A 25,189-nucleotide genomic window follows, 5' to 3' on the forward strand; every position below is an offset into this window, starting at 1 on the left:
TACAGAGAAACCCCCCACCACCCCACCCCCCCTGCCTGCCTTCGTCACGGCGTTTTTCAAGGAAACTTGTTCCCGAGAGTCGGTGCTATATTTGAATTGGTCCTCGGGGGCAGAGTCTCTAAATCATGGAGGGCGACGGCTCCTCTTACGCCCCCCCCGCCATCATTTAGACACCTTTTTAATATTGTATTCCAGCCCCGGAGATTCAACATGAATAATTGAATGGTCTTTTAAAATGTGTTTTCATGGTGTACCACATGTGCTGTGGTATATTTTATGTCACTAAAATAATGTGGAAGTCTTCATATGCAAATAAATAGTTAAATGTGTGTGTAATAACTGATACAGCAGTGTTTTGTAATGGAAATCCAGAAAAAAATCTAATGGTTACTAATCATTTACTAATATAAAAAACATAAATACACTGAAGCATTATTGGTTAAACTTCCCTGCAGTACAAGTCAATAAAATACATTTAAAGTAGCTCCTAAATCATGTAATTATCTACTGAAATGGACTTTGTAGTTTATATTGTGATAAAGGTACTTTGACTAGTATTAAGAGTATTTTAACGATCTGGCTTCATTGCTTTTTTAGAAACTACTTCCCAGCATGCCCAGAACTGTAAGGAACGAATAAGTTCTATAAATAACTAAGTTACTGAGCGGTTGATTAATACAAGGATTGTGATAATCGGTCCCCCTGCAGGGATTAAAACAACATGGACGTTACTCTGTTAATCCAGAAGGACGCGCAGTCATTGATCGTTGTGATCGGGCTGCAGCCATCCGTCACACACGCATGGACCCCCCCCCCCCCCCGGTTCACTCGTTTAGTTCATCACTGGAGGGATCTGATCACAACGCGTCGATGTGACTCTTTGCGTGTAGAAAAGCCGAGTGATCACATGACGCCTCCAGGCCGGATTCCCTTCCCCTCCCCCCCTCCCCGCGGGAATCGCTTGGTCTTCAGAGCTTTGCCTCTTTTCCAGCCCCTGTGGTTGTTTGTTGTGATGCCTTCTCGTGGCTCTGCATTCAGACGCATTTCATCACGTCGCTGCAGATGCGCGTCGAGTCCAGTAAGAGGATTGCGGCCGTGTTTGAAAGCATGCATGTCGGATCCCACGTATGACCGCCTTAAGCTGCTTTATCGCTCTCCCGACACGCACACAGATCCCAATTTCTTTACCTCATCAAGTTGCCATCTGGACTTTCCAGGTATTTGGGGTCCAAGAACGAAATGTTAACAAAGAAACCTTTGAGCGTGTCGTCTGCATAGATCTGTGAGGAGAAATTACATGTTGCTTAATGGTATTTTTAAACATGCTAAGTCTAAATACGTTTTTACTTTTGCATTTATTACATTTTTATCAACTACTTCCTTCATTGAATACTTTGCCAGTTAGCTTAGCTTAGCATAGAGACTGGAAAAGAAGGCTTTTGTTTTTACGCTTTGTTTAATCTGCACACAAAACGAGTTGCACTTAAAGTATTATTATTATTATTAACCTGCTCATAATTTGTGTGTAGAGGTGCAGGTACATGGATTTCATTTTACATTCCGACGGGGGCAGGCAAGATGTTTCCCCCCCCCCCCTCGACTTTATGCTAAGCTACAAGCGTAGCATTGCATAATTCTGAGTTATTAACGCACATCCCATTATGTTCCACTGTTTTTCACATTTGAAAGCTTTTTTGCTCCCGTGGGTTTGTGTGTGCATACGATGTTGCATAAATACTTTTATGATATCTGCCCCCCCCCCCCCCCCCTCCTCCTCCCCCCCCCACCCTGCTTTCGGCTCTGCAGCACTGTGACTGTGACGCTCAGCACAGCAGCTCGTAGGTGACGGGGATTACGGCTCATTCTTCAGAGCGCTGGGTTTATTTTAGGGTCCGACTGGATGAGGCGGGATTAGCGTTGCCACAAAGCGCCGCCCCCACCCCCCCCCGGCATTCTGACCCCGAGGTCGGCTCCTCTGCGGCCCTTTGACATTTGAAATGTTTCTAAATCCCCATCTGCGAGGCGACGGCTGAACGCGGATCCATCAGCTGCTCGAGAGGCTGCGTTGTTTAACCAAGAGATTTCGAGCTGTTCAGAGGAACTGGAGCAGGAAGGAGCTAAAAGAAACCTGGGTCAAAGGTCAAGGGAAAGAACATGCGGAAAATAAAATAGGTCAAAGGTCAATGGAAAGAACAGGCGATGCGATAACAAATGAACACAGACGCAAAAGGCCGAGGTTGAAGAGGAGCTCAGGCAGAACGCCGTCCTGCGCCCACCGGTTTCCTCTCTGAAACTGCTCAAACCGCCGCGCTCCAGCGCAGTGATGCGTTTCCACGGCGACGGCTGAAGAGGCCCCCCCCCCGCGTGATGAATAATTATCGGGGAAGAAAGTAAGACTTCAATGATCACTTAGTGAAATTAACGTGATGAGCACATTACATATATATGTGTGTGTATATATACACTCACCGGCCACTTTATTAGGTACCCCATGCTAGTAACGGGTTGGACCCCCTTTTGCCTTCAGAACTGCCTCAATTCTTCGTGGCATAGATTCAACAAGGTGCTGGAAGCATTCCTCAGGGAGTTTGGTCCATATTGACATGATGGCATCACACAGTTGCCGCAGATTTGTCGGCTGCACATCCATGATGCGAATCTCCCGTTCCACCACATCCCAAAGATGCTCTATTGGATTGAGATCTGGTGATTGTGGAGGCCATTTGAGTACAGCAAACTCATTGTCATGTTCAAGAAACCAGTCTGAGATGATTCCAGCTTTATGACATGGCGCTTTATCCTGCTGAAAGTAGGATAATAATAGTTGTGCGTGAAAATCCCAGTATGTGTGTATATATATATATGTATAATATGTATATATATATATATATGTATAATATGTATATATATATATGTATAATATGTATATATATATATGTATAATATGTATATATATATATATGTATAATATGTATATGTATATATATATATGTATATATATATATATATATGTATAATATGTATATATATATATATATGTATAATATGTATATATATATATATATGTATAATATGTATATATATATATATATGTATAATATGTATATATATATATATATATATGTATAATATGTATATATATATATATATATATATATGTATAATATGTATATATATATATATATATGTATAATATGTATATATATATATATATATGTATAATATGTATATATATATATATATATATATGTATAATATGTATATATATATATATATATATATGTATAATATGTATATATATATATATATATATATGTATAATATGTATATATATATATATATATATATGTATAATATGTATATATATATATATATATATGTATAATATGTATATATATATATATATATATGTATAATATGTATATATATATATATATATATGTATAATATGTATATATATATATATATATATGTATAATATGTATATATATATATATATATATGTATAATATGTATATATGTATGTATATATATATGTATAATATGTATATATATATATATATGTATGTATATATATATGTATAATATGTATATATATATATATATATATGTATATATATATATATATATGTATGTATATATATATATATATGTATGTATATATATATATATGTATGTATATATATATATATATGTATGTATATATATATATATATGTATGTATATATATATATATGTATGTATATATATATATATGTATGTATATATATATATATGTATAATATGTATAATATGTATAATATGTATATATATATATATATGTATAATATGTATAATATGTATAATATGTATATATATATATATATATATGTATAATATGTATATATATATATATATGTATGTATATATATATATATATGTATGTATAATATGTATATATATATATATATGTATAATATGTATATATATATATATATGTATAATATGTATATATATATATATATGTATAATATGTATATATGTATAATATGTATAATATGTATATATATATATATATGTATAATATGTATATATGTATAATATGTATATATGTATAATATGTATATATGTATAATATGTATATATGTATAATATGTATATATGTATAATATGTATATATATATAATATGTATATATGTATAATATGTATATATATATATATATGTATAATATGTATATATATATATATATATATATGTATAATATGTATATACACCGGCCACTTTATTAGGTACACCTGTCCAACTGCTCGTTAACACTTAATTTCTAAGCAGCCAATCACATGGCAGCAACTCAGTGCATTTAGGCATGTAGACATTGTCAAGACAATCTCCTGCAGTTCAAACCGAGCATCAGTATGGGAAAGAAAGGTGATTTGAGTGACTTTGAACGTGGCATGATTGTTGGTGCCAGAAGGGCTGGTCTGAGTATTTCAGAAACTGCTAATCTACTGGGATTTTCACGCACAACCATCTCTAGGGTTTACAGAGAATGGTCCGAAAAAGAAAAAACATCCAGTGAGCGGCAGTTCTGTGGGCGGAAATGCCTTGTTGATGCCAGAGGTCAGAGGAGAATGGCCAGACTGGTTCGAGCTGATAGAAGGGCAACAGTGACTCAAATAACCACCCGTTACAACCAAGGTGGGCATAAGAGCATCTCTGAACGCACAGTACGTCCAACTTTGAGGCAGATGGGCTACAGCAGCAGAAGACCACACCGGGTGCCACTCCTTTCAGCTAAGAACAGGAAACTGAGGCTACAATTTGCACAAGCTCATCGAAATTGGACAATAGAAGATTGGAAAAACGTTGCCTGGTCGGATGAGTCTCGATTTCTGCTGCGACATTCGGATGGTAGGGTCAGAATTTGGCGTCTACAACATGAAAGCATGGATCCATCCTGCCTTGTATCAACGGTTCAGGCTGGTGGTGGTGGTGTCATGGTGTGGGGAATATTTTCTTGGCACTCTTTGGGCCCCTTGGTACCAATTGAGCATCGTTGCAATGCCACAGCCTACCTGAGTATTGTTGCTGACCATGTCCATCCCTTTATGACCACAATGTACCCAACTTCTGATGGCTACTTTCAGCAGGATAATGCGCCATGTCATAAAGCTGGAATCATCTCAGACTGGTTTCTTGAACATGACAATGAGTTCGCTGTACTCAAATGGCCTCCACAATCACCAGATCTCAATCCAATAGAGCATCTTTGGGATGTGGTGGAACGGGAGATTCGCATCATGGATGTGCAGCCGACAAATCTGCGGCAACTGTGTGATGCCATCATGTCAATATGGACCAAACTCCCTGAGGAATGCTTCCAGCACCTTGTTGAATCTAAGCCACGAAGAATTGAGGCAGTTCTGAAGGCAAAAGGGGGTCCAACCCGTTACTAGCATGGGGTACCTAATAAAGTGGCCGGTGAGTGTATGTATATATGTATAATATATGTATAATATGTATAATATGTATATATATGTATAATATGTATATATATGTATAATATGTATATATATGTATAATATGTATATATATGTATAATATGTATATATATGTATAATATGTATAATATGTATATATATGTATATATGTGTATATATGTATATATGTGTATATATGTGTATATATGTGTATATATGTGTATAATTAGGGCTGGGACTTTAGCGCGTTAATTACGATTAATTAATTACAATGTGAATTAAGATTAATTAATTACACAAAAAATAACACATTAAACATTTTTTACGCATTTTAACTTATTTTTTGCACCGCGGAACGTTTCTCACTGGATGAGTTTTGGAGGACCGATTATACTGGAGCACCAAGTAGCGTCCATGACTTCAGACAACAAACCACAGTGAACATGAACGAAGGCTGCACCACATGACTGGTTTAAGGACCAGGGTAACTAAGTCCACGTCTGAAAAAATAACCAATGTTCTGAATGTACTTGAAAGTTTTGGTCTACTTAAAAAAACCTAGTTTACACAAGGTCTACTTACCTATAGGCTACCTGAATTTCTGAAAGTACTATATTTCTAAATATGCTATTTCTACACTTGTCTGCTGGAATTGGTTGAACAAAAATAAAAATCCATGTGAAAAAAATTACTTCTCACTGTTCTCAGGTCAAATATTTATGCAATTAAAATGAGATTAATTTTGATTAATTAATTACAAAGCCTCTAATTAATTAGATTCATATTTTTAATCGAGTCCTGGCCCTAGTATATATATATATATATATATATATATGTGTGTGTATGTATGTATATGTATATACATGTATGTACGCGGCCCCTGGACGCCGCATTCTCCTTCCTCCCGTCTGCCGCGCTTCTTTCTTTTAATGATTCCTTAATGGATCGTATTTTATGAATCAGCTTTTATTAAAGGTCAAAGGTCTTAAACCCCTGCGTTGCCTTGATGGCAGTCGCGCCAAAGGCGGTTATTGATTAACAATCAGGTGCATGCGCTCGGCAGCATGTAACCGCAGGTCTTCTCCTTTAGTTTGAGACGTCGTCCTGTAGGTGGAGGTTTTTTTTTCTTTCTCAGAGGTCACATTTCCAACCACTTGGAGTTAGTTTTTCCCTGTAATTGCCCTCATTCCTGTAAAGGCTACATGGTCCTATTTCTGTATCCTTATATCAGCAGGTGTTCCAGATGTGCACCTGCTTCCTGGAACACGCCAGTTTCCAAAAAAAGTAGATTGCATCTAATCTAATCTTTTTTTTTGTTTTGTTTCATGTGAGATTGACCTCTGGGAATCATGCGAATCAAACGTCTCCATCAGTGAAAGGACGAATGTTCTCGGGCATTTCCATGTCTGAAATGTTTTGGTTTCCGTCGATACGTTTTGTAGGGCAGCACTCGACGGACTTTGTTCCCTGAGACCTCGTCGATGCACCTGTTGAACATTAACCAGAACATGTGCTGCCTCTATCTTCGCAGAGATAAGCCGTGAACCCGCTTCCCTTTCGCAGCGCTCCGACCGGTCGGACGGCATTACGTTACGTTTCATTCTGTGGACCCAGAAGACGGAGAATTCCTCCTCGAGGCGTCAAAGACAAAAGGTGATTCACCTTTAAACACCTCGACCGACTGTCCTTTTAGTTCAACTCTAAGCAGATTACGCCCATTAATCTGTCATCGGATCTTCTGATAATGGAATTTTATGAGTGGAAATACATCCATTCACTTCCAAGAAAAAAAAAAACAGATTTATCTGATTTGACACTTCAAAGACGTCCTCCAGCTGTCACTCAAAACAAACTGGTTGTGTATCAGTAGATCTGTTGTACCGTCTCCAGTGTGCTGGCAGCCAAAGTTCCACTTCACGATCACCTTAAAAGGAACAAAGAATCACAGCAAGGCGACACCGGTTCCTCGTTCCAGTGGAAATGAGTGATGTAGAACATGTGGTGACATCATGAGTCGTCATGTAGCGTAAAACAAATGTTATAAAAGAGAACAGCAGGTTGAAAATTTGATTACATGTGAATAACGTTTTAAAGCAAGTAGAAAATAGAATAAGACCCATTACGTAAAAAGTGTTTTTATTTCTTTAACAAAGCCCAATACAGATTTGAAGCATAATTTGGGGAACACTGGATTTAAATCTAATTGTTTTTTTCTGGGACACCCACAAAAAGATGAGCTTCAAATAATAGAAAAAGACACCTAAGATAACCGTAGGCAAAGAAAATAATGGTGCATCTCGTCCAAAACATTCGACAATAAAAACAAGTTGATGCGGGCGGTAAAATAAAATGAAATAAACAACAAGATACGGTATCCATGACAACGGCTGTGGAGGAAGTAATCTGGTCAAATCAGTCTTAAAACATCTCAGCAGCTCGCTGCAGCTCCGAGGGAACAATACGCACGAGACCAGAAGAGCATTTATTGTCCGTATGGAGGGAGACGTGAGACTTTGAAAGCAACTAATCAATATTTAGTCAGGTTAACTTGTTACTCTAAGATATATTTAACAGCTGTGCTGAGCACGGTTACGTTTTAGTTTGGGAACAAAATGGATCTAAATAATGTTCAACGGGCCGATCTATGATCGAGAAGAATGACGGGCTTTCGTGGTGGGTTCGTACCGTTAAAAGCGAAGAATAGAAGCGAGTGGAGCTGTGGGCACTCCGGGAAATTAAAGACTATCTGAAATGAGCCGATCCACCCGCGTACACACGGTGAATTTCTGATACAGAAAAATACTAAGTGGAAGAAGTATATTGATCTTTTAATAATATCCATCGGTTTTGCTTTGATATATTCTTGTGGGAACGTATATATTTTATAACAAAATAAATCTATACCTGTGGTTTCCACGGTGACGTTACACATGGGATCGTCTCTTCCTCAGAGAGCTGCATGTAGCTCTGTAAAATAGTACTTTTGTGACAGAAGCAGCTCAAGAGGCTCCGCCTGAGAACATTAGTTTGAAGCAAAAAAACTCATCTCTTCCATCTTTATACCAGTTAAAGTAATCTAGAATAAAGTGTATGTTGCTATTATTATCTTTTAGAAATCATGTTTTTTTTTAAACTAATGGCATTTTGACTCAATATCCTTTTGGATATTTACACAGGAAATAGCAATAACACAAGCTTATATTGTGGGTTGCAACAGAAGGAAACAGAAAGAATTGCATAGCAGATCAGAACTAAAGAGGATCGGATCCTTTTTGGTACGGTGCACGCTGATTCATGACGGTGCACATTTTCACATATGTACATGAAATAGTGAGTCCATTCATAGTTTCACCTGCACTCTAATGCTCAACAGTACGAAGGCGGGGTGCCTTTCTCTTTAAAGTCCAAGAGTCTTTTCCCCCCAAAAAGAAAAATTTAAACTTTGTTTTAAAAAGTGCCATTTTGCTACATTTATCAGCTGATCCACGGTCTGCTACTGAACAGTTAACACAAGCAAATGTGTTACACAACCTGCCCAGATGTCTCACATTTTCCTGATTCTATGGGTTTTGGTCACATGGACACTAACACACATACTCACGCACACACACTTAAACACTTGTGCAGGAACACAGACACACACACACACACACTCGGAGGGGGGGTGGGGGGGTTAAAACAGCGTTGTGGCCAGTGAGCACAGTTCCATTTGAAGACTTAATCTGATGCGATTAAACATTCCCGGCCGGTAAAGCTTTGGCGAAGAACGAGCACCGTTAGGAAAAGGCCTCCAATGCAGCAGCAGCGCCCCCCCCCCCCCCCCTCATCTCATCCACCCCCCCCCCCTCCTCCTCCGCTCAAAAAGCAAGAGGGAAAAGAGATGCACATTCAGGCTCGTGGTCAGGCAAAGTCACTGAAATGTTCCATCCTCAAAGTCCCAGTGGGGGGTGGGAGGGGGCCCAAACGGCGACCTTTGTTGTAATCGTGGCGTGGCAAGGAGAAAGGCGAGCCCCCCCCCCCTCCCTCAGCGTCTCTGCTGGGTGTACACGGGGTACGCTAGCGTCACATTCAGAGAGTCGTTGTGCTGCACCAGAGACGTGTGCTGGTAGTGCAGCACCAGCTCCTTCAGGGAGCCGTACAGGTTGTACGGCTCGGCGAAGCCCAAACCAGAGGACGTCTTGTTGATGACGCAGTGCTTCACCTCGCCCTCCACGCTGCAAAGGAGACAACAAGAAGGAGGAGAAGAAGGAGGGTCACGAGCCGCTCGCAGTGAACAGTGACTGCAGCACCATGTTCCTGGCGGGATACGTACACGACGCTGCAGGCGTAGCAGCCGGCTTTGCTGCTGTCTCGGACCAGGAATGTTCCGTCCCTCTTCCCCTGGAGCAGAGCCTCCGCCTGCGGCCGGTTGATGTTGCCCAGTTTCCAGGACCGCTCGTCGTGGTGGGGGAGGTCCTCGTCATCGTCCACCATAGAATATTGACTGGAAGGAACAGAGGCGGCGTTAGCCTCATGGGGGGGGGGGGGGGGGGGGGGAATGGTTCATAGAAGGATACTCACTCTTCTGTGTTCTCGTTCTTGATTCCCAGCCACTCGTTGAGTTTCTTCTGCCTGACCCCCTTCTGGGTCAACCACCTACAGGAGAGCAAGAGCAACCCTTAGAAACCAGGACGGATCCAATCAGATTCTACCCCCCCCCCCCACCGGTTAGGTTTTGGACTCACGTGAGGTACTGGTCTCTGGTCTTGCGGAGCTGGATGAGGTCGGGCTTGATGCTGTTCATCCTCTTGTCGATCTCCCTGTAGTCGGCGGCCTGCTTCTTCAGATCTTCCTCCAGGCGCCGCTTACTGTCCACGATCTCGCTGATCCGGGACTTTAGCTTCTCGTAGTTGCCCATGATCCTGAGAAGCAGCAGAGACGTTTAATCTACACGCCATTCTTTACTTTTTTTGTTGTTGTATTGTTGCGCAGCGCTACCTCTGGATCTCCTTGTCGTTGCCTTCTCTCCTGAACTTCTCGATGTACTCCTTGCTGTAGCGCTCCTGCGTTTGGCACTGCTCCTCAAATATCTTGATGGTTTCGTTGAAAGCCTCGATGGCCGTCCTCTTCATTTGGATCTCCTGGAAGCAGAGCGCAGTGTGAGCTCGTGTGCAGCGCGGCGGCTCCGGGGGGGGGGGTGCTCGGGCCGGGCGGTACTCACTTGTGAGGTTCTGGTGTACTCCTCGTACAGGCGGTCGTACTCCTTGTTCTTCTCCTGGAACTGCTGGTGGTACTCACACAGCTTCCTCCCCACCGCCTCGATGTTGTCTTCTTTCACCACCTGATCCTGGGGGGGGGAAGGAGAAGAAAAGCGTTCGGAACAAAGTTGCGGATAAATCACTGGAATCTGAGCGTTGCCGGTGGTTACCGCGGGGGGAGGGTGGGGGTCTCACCTGCTGGTGCTTGGAGACGGGGAACTGCAGCTTGACGTCCAGCTTGGGGTTGTACTGGGCCAGCGACTCGTTGCGATAGTGGTTGATGAGCTCGACGACCGAGCTGAAGGTCAGCGGGTCCGAGAAGCCGTACTTCCCGTCCCGGTGGAATATCTTGATGAGCTTGTTGTTGCCTCCTTTCCTGTGGACCGAAAAAAAAAAAAAGACCCGGCGGGTTAAGACCACGTCCCCCGCGAGAGTAGCGTACAGGAAGTGATGTCACAGACGTACCTCAGAGTCAGAGTGTAGTCTCCGTGCATCTTCGTCGAGGCGTCTCGCACCAAAAAAGTGCCGTCCGCCGTGTCCCTCAGCTTCTCGTTGACCTCCTCCCTCGAGATGTCTCCCCAGTACCACTCGGCGTCCTGCAGCGCCATGTTGTTGTTCATGCCGTTGTTGGTCACGGGGGCGGGCTTGGGGGGCTTCGGAGGTAGAGCTGTGAGAAAATAGAGAAAGAGAGAATTTTAATAAATGCTTTGAAATGTCAAAAACAGCAACTGGAGACATCAATTTGGACTCCGCTCAGTCGGGTTTTAGTCCGGCGTCCTGCAGATGCTGTGAATCACGAACACAAGCCCCCCCCCCCCCCCATCCCCGCCTCCCATTGATTAAATGGGAATGAAAAAATGCCGCCCCTCTCCAGGAGCGAGGCGGTGGGAGGGGAAACGAAGCATGAGTCAGGGAGAATGAATTTCATTCAGGAAAAGGAGGAATAAAAAGCTCACTAAACGCTGCCCTGTGAATACTGGAAGGGATAAAAAAGGGCTGTAAATGGATCTAATGCGAATAGCGGCGTTAATCCCGAATAACCAGATTCTGTTAGATAACTGACATTAACTCCGCACTTACAACCTGACCAGCAGATCTCCTTTTCCTAATGCAGCTTTGAGGCGGCAGCAGGACTCAGATTCGCCTCGATGTCGATTTCCAGCCGACAATCAAGCGATGGAACATTTTGACGACTGCTTAAAATAGTCAAGCTACATCTGCAGTAGACGACGGCCAGCTGTGGCAGAGCTAAGGTAGCGGGGCTATTTTTAACACACACACATTTGCACTGCCTTTGTTCACCCCCGCCCCCGTCTCTTCCCCCCCCCCCCCCTCTGCATGACCACCCTTTCTGCTTCAATGCACCTTGCAGGACCGTAGCCAGTGACCCAAGTGCCACGTTGCTACAAGGCAGAAGAAAACCTCCACAATCTGTGAAAAACGCAAACTGCCATCGCCACCACAGCTCACGGTTTCCGCTGCACTTCTCGTCGCGTTTCCTCTCCACATTGCAAGAAATGTTGAATTCTCAAACCCCCAACATGTGGACACACTTCCACAGACACGCGGCTGCATGTTCCCAACAGAACCGCCTAAACATCCATTTGAAAAGCCTTTAAGGGCAGCCTGCTCGGTAACGTGTTACATCACTTACCACAGCCAATCACAGAGGGGGGTTCGTCACCAACCACTCCTGCATCTTTCCTCTCCCAAGAGTGATGAGGTCATCCCAAAAGCTTCTTCTTTTTTTTTTTTTTTAACCTCCCTGCTTCAATTGTTAACCACGCTAACGCTCAGCGTCACCCGGTGCGTCCATTCCAGAAGCCTCCGTGCAGAAAAACAAGCGCACCTGCAGTCTGTTTCCATGCTTCTCCTCAGTCGTCCTCTCGCTCTCTGTCGAGCTGCGCTGCGCTGCTCTCACTCTTCTCTTCTCCTCCTCCCCCCCCCCCCACCCCTCCTGCAGGTTGCCAGGCCCCTCCCCCTCCTCCCCCCCTCGTCGTCGTGCGGAGCTTTAGCCCGGCCCACTGCTGGCACTCGAGACAAAGCCAGCTCTGCTGCAGCAGCACGTACGCAGCTGAATTATAGCGCTTGGCCCCGGTCAGCGGCACCCGGGGGCTCCGAAATACGCCGGTAATCCCCCAGCGTGACGCTCGGCACGGCGGAGACAACGCGCTCCATTTCCTGAGTGAAATTTTAAAAAAAAAATTTAAAAAAAAGACTGGCTTCTCTGTAGAGGTGAAAGTCCTTTCTAGGTCCAACTCGGGAATTCACTTCAAATCACTGTATTTAAAAAATAAATAAATAAAATGACCCGAAGGCTCCAGCAAATAAAGCTGCCTAAACACGCAGGGTTAAAATACTTATTTGATTTAAAATAAGGGCAGTCGTGTTGAAACATTAAGTCCAATCTAAAAATAAATCTTGACTAAATTTCTCAGAACTGGCCTCTGAGCAAAGCCCAGTTTTAAAGTCAGCCTGTGAGAACAGAACACACCCAAAGCTCGCCTGTGACTGCAGGCTTTGAGGAAACAAAAACCAGTCTTTCTGTAAGCTCTGGTATTTTGTGTCTTGTTTTCCAGGAGCAGAAGAAACGAAATGAACGAGTGAATAAAGAGGCAGAACATCTCACTTACGTTGCAAGCTGTGCATGTTTTGCGGAATCAACAGTCCCTCCTTTGTAGCTTCTGTTTTAGTCCCAAAATGTAAATTAAATCCAACAGAGTCACTTTCAACTCCTCCAGTTAAGCTCCATGTCATAGTTGACGGGAAAACTTAATTTTTAAATAAAAACGGTAACGGCTTTAATGCGCCTCCTAAAAAGAGATCCAGGTAATCCGCTCGGCGTGAGGCAGGTGTCTGACTTCCTGCTGTGTGCGTCTCTCTCTCTCTGTGTGTGTGTGTAGTTAATGATTAGCGGTTGCTGCGCTGGTGTCACTGCTGCCTGTTCTGAAATCAGCCCCTCATGCTGTGTGTGTGTGTGTGTGTGTCTCTTTTTGTTTGTCTCTCTCTCTCTCTCTAGCTCGCTCTGTTTGTAAAGGAGGAGGCAGGGGGAGTTCAGTCATATGATTAACTTGCAAAGTTTCAAATATTTGCTGAGCTGGGCACTTTGAGGCAGGGAGGACATGTGGAGATCCAGGCACAGGGAGGACGGAGACTGGTGGTGAGGGGGGAGGGGGGGAGAGAGGGAGGGAGGGAGGGGGTGAGAGTGGCAGGCCTCACTTAACAAGAAGCGCTCTGTGGAGCAGGCCGACTTTCCAGCCAACCAGATCTAAGTGGGACTTTTTGTCGCTTACTTAAAATAGGCACGCAGTAACTTGGGAGGAGGCACGCAGACAGTCGAGTGTGTGTGTGTGTGTGTGTGTGTGTGTGCGTGCACACGCACACACACACACACACACACTCGGGTCATTCACATACACACGCCTATGGAACATACACATGTATTTGTCCGTGTGTATTTACAGAGTAGGCGATTATTCCTGTGACCCTGTTATCAGTAAACCAGAGGACTGAAACCAGCAAGGTACACTTGGACTTGGCTCTTGTGTGTGTATACGTGTGTGTGTGTGTGTGTGTGTGACTAAAAGAGTGATTCAGGGTTTAAGTCCCAACGTGCCCCCGCAGGTGCAGATTACCAGCAGCCGAGTGGCCCATGCACAGGAACATTATAAATAGACCTAACAGGTAATAAAATGTTTAAACAGCTTCAGACCGAGCCTTTAGCTACAACCACAAAAACATAACTGTGCCACGCAGCGCTGCACGCACACACACACACACTATTTTCTGAACTAACACAATGTTGTTTGAAACCGATTGTAAAGCTTTTGCGGTTTAAGCACCGGTCGCCGTCTACCAGGTGAACAGTGTGTATAATACACATAAAGTAACTTAGTAGATGTCAGTTTAATCCACGGCCCTCTACGACTGCAGCGGATTCAAGACTCAACATCTCCCTTCAAGCTATTAATAGTTCCGTCTTCTGTGTTTTCAGCCCATACAACCATTGCACCCATTAATAAAAAATGCATACCAAATTTCACGAGTCAATTAATCATTTTATACCACTTGTGGAAAGACCAAAAATGAAGTTGCGAAATACCTGGAGCTGCCTGACTGTCACTGCATTCACTCGTCACCAGAACCTCGATGATCTTGATGTGAGCATCAGAGCTGGCTTCACAGCTGCAAACAGAAAACATGCAAGTTAAATAAAGTTTGTGCTTTGCAAACCAGGTGCAAGTCTCTCGCGTGTTTCAGAGCCCACGTGTCTGTCATGTCTGACACCCACCCTGCGGCCTGCTGTCTGAAGAGCACGGCGCTGAAGATCTCGCCCAGGGCCCTGGCGCTGAGCAGGTTCTTGGAGCTGTTTTGGCAGACTCTGGAGAAGTGCCTAAGCAGGCAGTGCAGGGTCAGCCAGTATTGGGGGGGCAGGCTCGGGGTGCCGCCGACGCGACGCAGCAGCAGAGCGCACTCCTCGGGGTTCTCCACCTCTGTTGAAACAGGTGAGAGGTCAGCACGACGGGTTAAAAAAAAAAAAAGATAAATAAATTAAAATAAACCGATCGCGTGTCGAACAGCAGCACAAAAGAGAAGGGTGTTTCTTTAGAAAAGAAAAAAAAAATGGAAATGGAAAAAGGACGTCATGTGCAGTTGGGCGATGACACCGCAGAGCTTGTGCGGTTGGCAATGAGCGTAAGGTACACTCGCAGGTGATTGGCTGCTCAGAGATGGTAGAGATAAACTCTCAGGCTTGTTTTAGTTCCAATCAACCACAGACATCCTGTTTCTGGCCATGTGACAGCAAGAGAACGAGCGCCTCAGAACAGTGCACTGCGCTGCGTCTGTACATGCAACGGACAACACCAAGTAAAGTGACAAAATACACTAATTATATGTGCGTGTGTGTGTGCGCGCACTAGGGTTTTGCGCTTTGTCTTTTTTTAAAAAGCAAATAACAGTTAACTATAAAAGTCTGCTTTGAGGTCTTGTGGTTTGGTGCTCAGTACTCTGTGTTCATTGCAAGTTGCGTCACGTCAGCACCTGCGTCTGGCTGCGCTGCTGTGAAGGAAGTGAACAGCGCGCCTGTGATCGCGGGGGGGGGGGGGGGGGTCAGCGGGTTCTCACCTTTAGCCGTGTGGACCATCTGAGCGTGCAGCGCAGAGGGGATGACGGGCTGGGGGAGGTCCTGCAGGTACCTGCGCAGACCGTCGCACAGGACGGGAAGTTCCACCTGATCCAGATCTGGCGAAGCCGGGTCTGAAGCACGAAACAACGCTTAAAAACCCTGCAAAAACTGTGTCATGCTTATTAAACCATTATTGTATAGAGCTTTCAGAAATATTAGTAATTTCCATTCTGCATGTGCAGACCTCACACATTCATCCGACTCATGACTCATTATTCTCTCTCGCACTTCACACAGAAGATAAACCTACGCACCACAATCAAAATACTGTCTGACTTCCAGTCCGCCGCCAGCAGTAAACGTCCGGTACAGAGTGGGGTTCTCCAGACCTGCAAACAAACGAGCAGAGCGTATCGACTGAGACCATCGAAAGGTGATCATGAAACGGCTACGACACGTTTCATGGAGGAGGCTCACCTTTCTTCTCGATCGCTTCCAGCAGCCTGGCCATCAGCGGAGGACTCGTGTCTGGGGGGGAAAACTGCTCCGTCAAGTCCAGCAGACTGAAGCCTGGGAGGGGGGGGGGGGGGGAACAAGAACAGATTGTCAAACCAACTGATTTTTGTAAATGGAGGGCTCTGTAAGTGCTTGTGATGTATAGAAAGGGGAAACAAATAAATAATGTGCTGGTGTTATGAAGGAGCTACTGAAACGTTAAACGTTCTAAATCACTTTGACGGTGTTACAGTGCAGATTTGTTGCTTCTGCAATTGACTTAATGAGAATCTTTGGTCACATCCTTTTGGCTGCTATGGAAACATTGGTTTCACTTGGCTCACTTCTGAAGATGATCCAGTTTATTTCATACACAGTTGAGGTCAATTTTAAGTCGCGTCGGGAGGCTTCAGGGCACTTTGGAAAGTAAATGTACACAAAAGGAAAATGTTCCGCTAGTCTTTTAGAAGCCGGGACGAATGTTTCTGCAACTTTTAATCTGCCGAGGGCAGAAACTCCGCCGGATTAGGTGCACGGCTTTAAAAAAACTACTCGAGTGAGCAAGTATTTACAACAGACCGATTCAGGAACCGGAGGTGCTGAGCACTGAAGTTAGAGGTTTTGGTGGAAATAAGCAAATGCCCTGTGATATGAGGTAAGCCAGGGCTAAGTTTGTGCCCAATTTTTCCTTCAGAACTTTGCACCCAGGTGTGGACATGAAAGGATGAAGGGCTTGGCATGGATTCTATTTGGATTTGCAAAGGCGTAGTTTGAAAGGGCACTTTTCTGAAAGGCTCAACTGTTCAACACAGAGCCTGCACTTTTTTAAATGCTCAGAAACCATGAATGGAACCCTTTCTGGGGAACATATTTTTCTTTCTCCCTCAAAAAATTATTACGATATTTGAATCGGGCATCCAGCCGGGTCCCGGCGATGCGTGCGCGCTGCTCATTACCGAGGAGCGGCCCTCTTCCACCGCAAGAGTGTTCAATCAAGCAAATAATGAACCACTTCATCCAAATCCACATCCTCTCAGGGCCGGAACGCACACCGGCTGGCACGTTGCGTGTGAAGAAAAGCTGGATTACCAAAGTCCCTCTCACCACAGCACACACAAGACTCCGTGTAGGACAACTGGTCATCTGGAAGACATTATCAGAACCCGCTAAGCAGGGGGGTGGGGGGGGGTTGGGGTGGGGCAGGGGTGGTTCCCAGAAGCGGTGAAGTCTGAGATGGAACGATAGAGTTTCCCTAAATAGAGATCAAGACACGCCGTGCTGCCACAGCACACCTTCTCCCAGACAAGATATCCAACACGGCTGCCATTCCACAGCCACTCCGTTTTCTGAGAAACTCAAATGTCTAAATTTAAAAACACCCTCCCCCCCGCCACCATAAATTGTTAAACTGCAACATCCAGAGGCTTGCTTGAAAAATAAATAAATGTGTCAACACATCTATAAAGGATCAAAGAATTCCATCTTCAACAGTTTGCTTAAAATGTCTCCAGATAAGCAATACTCCTGGTAACTCCCACGCGATCCGACAGATTCATTTTGGGGGGGGGTTTGTATTTATTTACCCCCCCGGTGCCGATGGACTCGCATCTCTGCACGGCAGACGATGGTTTTGGCACCGGTGGGATTGTATCAGGTGGCGGACAAAATATGGCAGAAATGTTTCAAGCCGTCGGTGACGACGTCTAGAGATGCTTTGGCGCGAGATCAAGCGGCTAACATGCGTCCCCCCCATCGGGGGCGGGACAAGTAACCATGGAAACACGCACAAAAACACATACAAATGATTGGGGAACCTTTGTGAGGGTAATTCTAGAGATGGTAACAACTCGATAGCTTTTTTTTTAACAGGTGTAGGCGATTTTACCACATCTTGTGTAACCGTGTACACACTGAAGTGATGCTACTTTCTGCAGGTACCTTAATAATCAATGTCACAAAGACGCCAAATAATGGTATTTGTAACACGGCAGCTATAACACAATGCACCCCTGTCGTCTCTGTTTGTTTAGAGCAGCAGATCGTGTTGCGACTGAAGGGTGGGGGGGGGGGGGTTTGGGCAACTTAGGAAAGGAGAGGAAGGAGACGGGGCCCCTGCAGACATGTCTCTACAAGCCTGCATTTTTTTGGCAGACCGTCTCATGATATCCCAAAAGGCCTCCGCCACTCAGTAGTCAGTTAACCGCAAGTTGGGGGCAGTCAATGCAGCTGCCGCTGGTGCTGCTGTGGTCCTGGTGGGGGGTTGGGGAGGGAGGGAGGGAGGGAGGGAGGGGGGACGGGGACGACATTCTCCCCCAGCTGAAACGGTATGTCTGAGCCCAACAGACTGCAGACTGTGGCCAGGACGGGCGTGGGTCACCACCGACACACTAAAGATAGCACACACTTTGGATAAATTTAGAGAGGTCTGCTCAAGTAGCAAGCATTTTCAGGTTAGAACCATTTCTAAAAAAAGGAGGGCAATGTCTCCCCCTGCAGGACGCAAGGTGCACTGCATGAACGAAGCAGCAGCCAATGAGGAGACTGTTGCTACAGCCTGACAATTAACCCTATGAAGAGCAGACCGTGGATGGACACCTACGCAAATAACCAGCTTTACCATTTGCAGATAACGGGATTAGTTTATCATGGCATGTAGCATGTGTACTGGGGAACTACTACTTGTAGATAAAACACATACACCTGGGCTACAGGTTTTTTTTTTTAAAGCTTTTGCCACAACGAAGACGATACTTTAATTTTCTCTCTCAAATAGACGTACGAGTGAATCTGATCTGTGTGGATCTGTTTTATATTTGCATCATGGTGAGAGTTCACTTGAGGGGGGTGATTGTGCAACACGTGCTCTGCACTGAAGGGGGTGCTGTAATCGCTCTTCTCCATTGCATAGCAGAATATGCATAAGGAGAAGATACAAGAAGCCTTTTATAAAGTAAGCGCTTCTATTCTTAATAGCTCCGACTTGCATTATGAACCATTCCAGGAAAAATAAGTTCCCCGGGTCAGAACAACAAGGCTTTCTTGTCCTCGTCGTTATGCAACGTTCCAGCTCTTCAGCACAAGCTCGTCCACCTCGGCCCTTTCCCCGTAGAATACGCGTTTCAAATACCTTTCTCTGGTTCCCCTCGACTTGGTGCTTTTCTCTTTCATCGCACCTCTCGTCTTATTGCACCACTTCATGTCTATCAAAGTGCCCCCCCCTGCCTCCTCCTCCTCTCTTAATCCTGCTGGCAGACATGCGCCGACTCTCGTAAAGAAGATTTGCAAACTCAAGTCTCTGCACACCATCAAGAAATGAAACAAGCTTTTGTGCACAAAATCAGGAATTCATCCATTTTGGAACAAAAAAGAAAATCTAATTGCAATGTTGACTTGATTGAGGCCTGAAATATTTTAAGTGTATTATCCTAGCAGTCAAGGAGGTATTTATTTTATTATATTCATTAAAAAGCCAGCGATTCCTGACATTTTTCTAGACAACAATGATCCAACATCAGCATTATTATATACATATATGATTATAAACTTCAGGGTAAGCAATTCTCTTTTCGGACCATGTAGCGGGAATCAAAAAGGAGGAGTCCTTGTTGTCACGTCCGCACTGGAAGGCTGCAGACGCTTAGCGACAGCTCATGGTCTAAAAGTTAAAGGGATTACGAAAAACATGACGTACATTTTATTACCAATCCTCTCTGTGAAATTAAAGTGTGACTAAGGCCAAAAATATATTTAAATCCTGCTTTCTAAATCCGAGTGCCCTCCACGTCCGTCGAACGCTGGCTGACCAACGACCCAACGCGAAGCAACGGTCATAACAATAAACTTCACCTGGTTATTACAACGTAATAATACTAAAACCTAAATTAGCTTCATGCAAAAGCAGCGTGTACAACGAGCGTTGACGGGGTGTAAAATTGCCAACCCGCAGGGGGTCCTGCTCGGGGCGCAAACCCGTTTATTGTCCACGTTCCATTGTGCAACGAGTCACCGCAATCAGCATTTAGCACAATACCGATTCGTCACAAAGCTACAAAAGTCAGTCCACAGTGTGCAGAACTCCACCAGAGGAGCGCCAACACATTCCTGGGCCCCGGCTGCCTGAAGCCCCACGGAGGGGCAAAACATCGGAGCAAATAAAAAAAGGGGGGGGGGGGGGGGAGGGGGGAGTACAAGCTTTTGCTTTTGTTCCGTAGACATTTCCGCAGCACAATGTCGAATTGTTGTATCAACCAGGTGATTGGGACCAGTTACACTATGAAAAGAGGATCCACACGATGGCAGGAGGGTACAACCAATTCTCTGTTTTCGAGGTACCCCTGAATGGGGGGGTACTTCAGGGTTCAAAACTGAACGCTTGGTTTGCGGTTTTTTGTTTTGAATCCATATCCCTTAAAGCAAGTATGCATGTATTCATATCTTTGAACAGACGTACGCAAAAGGACGAAGAGAGAAGTCAATTGTTGTTAGAGGCCCAGGGAAGGAAGACTACATTATCTCAACCTCTTAATATGCCCTAATCCTTCATCTGAAACACCCTAACACTACTGCATCCTAAATATAGCGATGCTCTAAGTCTACTTAATGTACTTGGGTCATGTTCAGGATACTTTTACTGCAGAGAAACACGAAAACACGATGAGTCTAATGGCATCAAATACTTTCCTAAACAAGTCTGGGCATGCAAGGCTGAACCTTGTGAGAGCGTGCAAAGAAGCAATCGGTTATTCACACCTTTATCTCAAACAGATGGAGGAATGTTCTCTCAACCCTGCCGGTGGATAAAAGTTTTTAAACAGAACATTTAACCATTTAGAGACATCGCCGTGGGAATGTGAATTTCCAACGTGGTGACTGAACTTAATCAAGATTGAGAAAAGTACCCCTTCGGTCTCTTAAATTCTTGTCTTTGTTACTTTGACTAAACAAAAAGAATCAAAACAATTCCGGATTTCTGTTAAACCAAATAAGAAAAAAGGAGGCTTTTAGAGGAGCTTGGTTCTATGGGTTTTAATCTCAGAGTTCCTTTCCCTTGGCTGGCCGCAACACATGCATATCCTCTAAACCGAGAGGCCCAGAAAGGGAGCCCTTTAGTGTAAAAGAAAAAAGAAAGTACGGCCGAACGCTGGAATGAGGCGGAATAGCTTCCCAGCCCTGTTTCTCCCTCTCCACATCTGCTGCACTCATGTAAACCCCTGTGGCTCAGAGGGGAGAGGCCCCTACATGCTCCAACCCCCCCCCCCCAGAGTTGACTGCAGGAACTATCAAAACATTCAAAAATAAATAAATATATATTATACACACAGAGGGGAGGTGGGAGAAGAAAAAAAGCTGAGGAGTAGCAGGAAGGGAGTGAGATCCCTTGGTAGTGGGCAATAAATCAAAAACAAGAGCCCTGCCTCTATCCCAGAGCCCCTCTTTAAAGCCCCCCGAGACCCTCCCGATGCCCCCCCCCTCTCCACCAAGCCCCTAGCTCTGATCCACTCCTGATCCTTTTGCACACTATCCCTTGCATGGACCGCTCAGCAAGCACAGGGTCTCCCTCTTCCCCCGCCCTCCCCTTTCCCTCCCCAGGACACAGAGACTTTTCTTCTCTCAGTGCTACATTCACACTCGCTGCCACTCAACCACAACACAGCCATTCAACGCATGCCCCCTTCATGCAGCGCCTCGCTCGCCCCGCAGACCGCGGCAGAGAATTTTCACCATCGCGCCACAAAGGGGCAGAAACTAGAAACTGCTCTGTAGGAAAAAAGATGCACGTTCTAATTGGAGTTGTGGTAATTATTTTTTACACGGCCATATTTAGATGTGCTTAACACGAAGAAGAAAAAAAAAAAAACATGCTAAATACATGTATTCTTGTATTTAGTGTTATGTTACATGGCGAGTCGTGTTGCACTGTTTGCATGCGTCACAACTTAAGGAAGTGCTTCTTAAGAAGAAGTATCATCTTTACACTATTTTGTTAATGGAAATGGTTTGTCAGGAGAAGAAAAAAAAAGATTGAATATCACGAGCTTCTGGTCAGTTGGTGAGTCATAGAAAGTAGATAAAAAGTGACTCAAGGATTTTGATGACCAGCAAAGAAACTAAACCAAGAAAGCTTTGAAGATGTGGTGTGGCCCATTTTTCTTTTTTCCGACCTATCTTGACTTCTCCCCCAAAGGCTTTCAGAGCCATTTGCCCTTATCACCACTTTATAGAGATCTAATGATCTTTCCAGACACTGGTGGAGGGAAAACGTTCCCTTAAGACATGCCTTTGCGGAGCTACACAGATGATATCCACTGGTAACATAAGGCAGGGCCGATACGCTCCGGTGTACCGGGCCCTGGATGAACGCCAGCATTGTCCTCTGGGTCCGAGCTGGTTCTCATCCAGCACAGCTGTACAGCTCGGGGGGCACGGCCACTTGTTGTCAAGAGAACCCAACTGTTCCGCAAAAAAAAATCAGCATTTTTCTCTCGCGGCCGAATCTAGGCAGTCTAAAGGACGGCTTAAAAGAGCCCCGTGAGGGAGCAAAAATCATTTCAACCTATTTAAGCGGATTGGGCCCAGCTGTGTGGCGATCACATTTCGACTTTTCAGGCAACATGAATTCTGAACCTACGTTCAAAAAGGTGGCATTTGAGATATCAGCACAGGGTTGTGGTCTGGTTTCTGACATATCAAGGATTACAATCCGGCTTTCAAGATGGTTTTTTTTTAAGAAACAGCTTCAAGAAGATGAGGGTCAGATTGTCCAACACTGTTCTAAGTTCGATGTCTAATTGGGGAAAAAGTCCCGTGGAGTTGTTCCACGCTCACCTTGCTCCGAGTCAGAGTCGGCGTCCGCCCTGTAGCCACCTGGAGCTTCAGGTAAGGGTCGCAGGGGCCTCGGCTTGGGCGTGGGGGGGGAGATCCTCTTCCTCCCGATGAACTCAACGTACGTCCCCGGGAAGTCCCCTTTCTCCTTAGTGGTTTCGTTGAAGCCCGGTAGCCAGCCGATCTCATCTGGCCTCTGCTCCAGGCCGTCGGTGTACCCGAGAGCCACCAGCTCTCCTTTGCTCACCAGCAGTATGTCCCCCACATGGAGACTGATGTCCTCCTCCCGCTCCTTCTTGTATTCGTACAGCGCTCTGTACTGATACCCCTCGGCACTCATGTTGATCACTTTGCGTCAAGTTGCCTTTTGGGGATTTAATAAGCCACAGTACTTTTTTGTTTGTGAGTCCAGTTACACGCTTGCTCGGTCCGCAGCTCTTCGGGGACGCCACTATCTAGCTTTTCTTCATTCTTTCACAGTTCCCGTCGGTTCTGAATGATTTATGGTTTTCTTGGTGCGCTGCCTCGCAGTATGTACCCATCAGAAAATGGCCTGCAGCTTGCAGACTGGAGAGCAGTATCCAGACCTGTAAGACGAGATAAGAGGCCATTTGAAAACACATTGCACGAGACGCCTACAGCACAAGTCACATCAACAGCTGGCACCTACACTGACATTTGCAAGATAAGAATGGCCAAGTTGTATTATGCCGCTTGGCAAGTTGGTGACAGATCGCATTGTCTTTAGATAACGGTTTGTAATGAGTTGTATTAACTGTGGTTACGGTCCCCCTTCAGCACTATGAATTAACGATGAAACCGTTCACCTGGGTGCAAAACGACACCTGCGTCCACTACGTAACGTGCGCAAACTCGATTAGCGGTGAGCGGACTGTGCGGGATCCGCTTCTGGCTCACTCCGGTGCTAACATTAGCATCCGCTACAACTTCATTCAAGCCAGCGAATGCTATACAAAAAAATACACAGGAGCCTTATGAGACATTTCCTCGCGGACTGGGAACACATTTTATCAAGTTGTCAGATAATGCGACGCAGAAATGTCAGCGAAAAATTGCCGAGGGCTCAGGGTGGTTAACCTTAGCTACGTTAGCTAAGTTAGCTTACGATAACTAGCTTATGCCAGCTCGCTAACGTAATCATCGGTTAGCGTCGACTAGCTTTTTTTTCTTCTTTTTTTTTTTACTAGAACAGTTGAATACCACAAGAATTAACCAACGGTTGGCATTGTTTATCGCGTCGTGTGATGAAACGTTGTTTAAAAAGTAGTTTAAGAACATGGCAGATAAAGAGGAGGAGAAAAAAAAAGGAAAAAGCTAAAAGTTAATTCTGACCAAACGAACTTCTAGAAAGAACGCAGAGGCCTCACGCGAAGCGCGGATTTTTTACTTTTGCCCTTTAATAACACTCGGCAGTTCACCTTCGTGAGAGTAGACAGGAGTAAGTTAAGCCCGACGTTACTCACCGAGTCTGCAAGAATCTACACGGAGAACGAGTCCTCTAAACGCGGTCCCGTCGGTTAACTTCGGAGTCGCGGGTACTTTCGGTAAACCTAAACATGTCGTTAACCAGAACGGCTTCAATAAAACGGTCCACTTGCATCAGAATCCGGATTAGACGGAATAGTACACACTGTTACAGACTGCAGCCCGTCGACATAACGGCACAATGTCTCCGTCCAGAAAAAAAAAAAAAAACTTCTCTCCCCTGCACTGAACGCTGGCTTTGATACCGAGAAGAGGCGAGACAAAGCGAGGGCGCCCATTGGTCCGTGGCTGTGTCAATCATTGACGGCACTCGGGCAGACCAATCGGATATGCACTGATGGCGGGCGCGCCCCCGATCATGTATTCATGCGGGGCGACGCGAAACAGCCTTCGAAATTACATAACTTTCTGCACGCCAGTACTTTTGGTTCATGTTATCAGCTTTAGGAGGTTTACTTTCGCAGCATCCGTAGCAATGAGGGGTGATGTAAAGATATCACGCTGTTGGCAACCCAAGCAAAGATATGCAGACATCTGCAG

General features: G+C 44.8%; 1 protein-coding gene across 3 annotated transcripts; it reads right to left on the reverse strand.

Annotated features, from left to right (window-relative positions):
- Nucleotides 1-9,323: 9,323 nt before the first annotated feature.
- On the reverse strand, nucleotides 9,324-24,855 carry pik3r1 (phosphoinositide-3-kinase, regulatory subunit 1 (alpha)). Of its 3 annotated transcripts, XM_037484107.2 has the most exons (15): nucleotides 24,628-24,855; nucleotides 23,147-23,730; nucleotides 16,304-16,396; nucleotides 16,141-16,215; nucleotides 15,826-15,957; nucleotides 14,990-15,191; nucleotides 14,801-14,883; nucleotides 11,164-11,365; nucleotides 10,894-11,074; nucleotides 10,662-10,787; nucleotides 10,439-10,581; nucleotides 10,186-10,362; nucleotides 10,022-10,096; nucleotides 9,774-9,944; nucleotides 9,324-9,675 (listed from the first exon to the last, which is right to left on the reverse strand). In XM_037484107.2, exons 2-15 carry the CDS (start codon nucleotides 23,481-23,483, stop codon nucleotides 9,486-9,488), a joined length of 2,187 nt encoding a protein of 728 aa, XP_037340004.2. In that variant the 5' UTR covers nucleotides 23,484-23,730; nucleotides 24,628-24,855; the 3' UTR covers nucleotides 9,324-9,485. The 3 variants fall into 3 exon arrangements, with proteins under 3 accessions (XP_037340004.2, XP_037340005.2, XP_062414709.1); XM_037484108.2 differs by lacking the exons at nucleotides 14,801-14,883; nucleotides 14,990-15,191; nucleotides 15,826-15,957; ... (2 more) ...; nucleotides 23,147-23,730; nucleotides 24,628-24,855 and adding an exon at nucleotides 13,332-13,669 and having other exon boundaries at nucleotides 9,327-9,675; XM_062558725.1 differs by lacking the exons at nucleotides 14,801-14,883; nucleotides 14,990-15,191; nucleotides 15,826-15,957; ... (2 more) ...; nucleotides 23,147-23,730; nucleotides 24,628-24,855 and adding an exon at nucleotides 12,353-12,618 and having other exon boundaries at nucleotides 9,328-9,675.
- Between the last annotated feature and the right edge of the window lie 334 nt (nucleotides 24,856-25,189).

This window comes from Pungitius pungitius, chromosome 18, assembly GCF_949316345.1.
Source record: "Pungitius pungitius chromosome 18, fPunPun2.1, whole genome shotgun sequence".
Taxonomy (NCBI): domain Eukaryota; kingdom Metazoa; phylum Chordata; class Actinopteri; order Perciformes; family Gasterosteidae; genus Pungitius; species Pungitius pungitius.

Bases quoted from the DNA above. Each gene is read 5' to 3' on its own strand.
- pik3r1 (XM_037484107.2), bottom strand. From the start codon at position 23,483: ATGAGTGCCGAGGGGTATCAGTACAGAGCGCTGTACGAATACAAGAAG. The intron at 10,788-10,893 runs GTGAGACCCCCA...TCCCCCCCCCAG, and splicing joins CCGTCTCCAAGCACCAGCAG to GATCAGGTGGTGAAAGAAGA. The intron at 9,676-9,773 runs GTACGTATCCCG...TCTCCTTTGCAG, and splicing joins TGCTACGCCTGCAGCGTCGT to CGTGGAGGGCGAGGTGAAGC.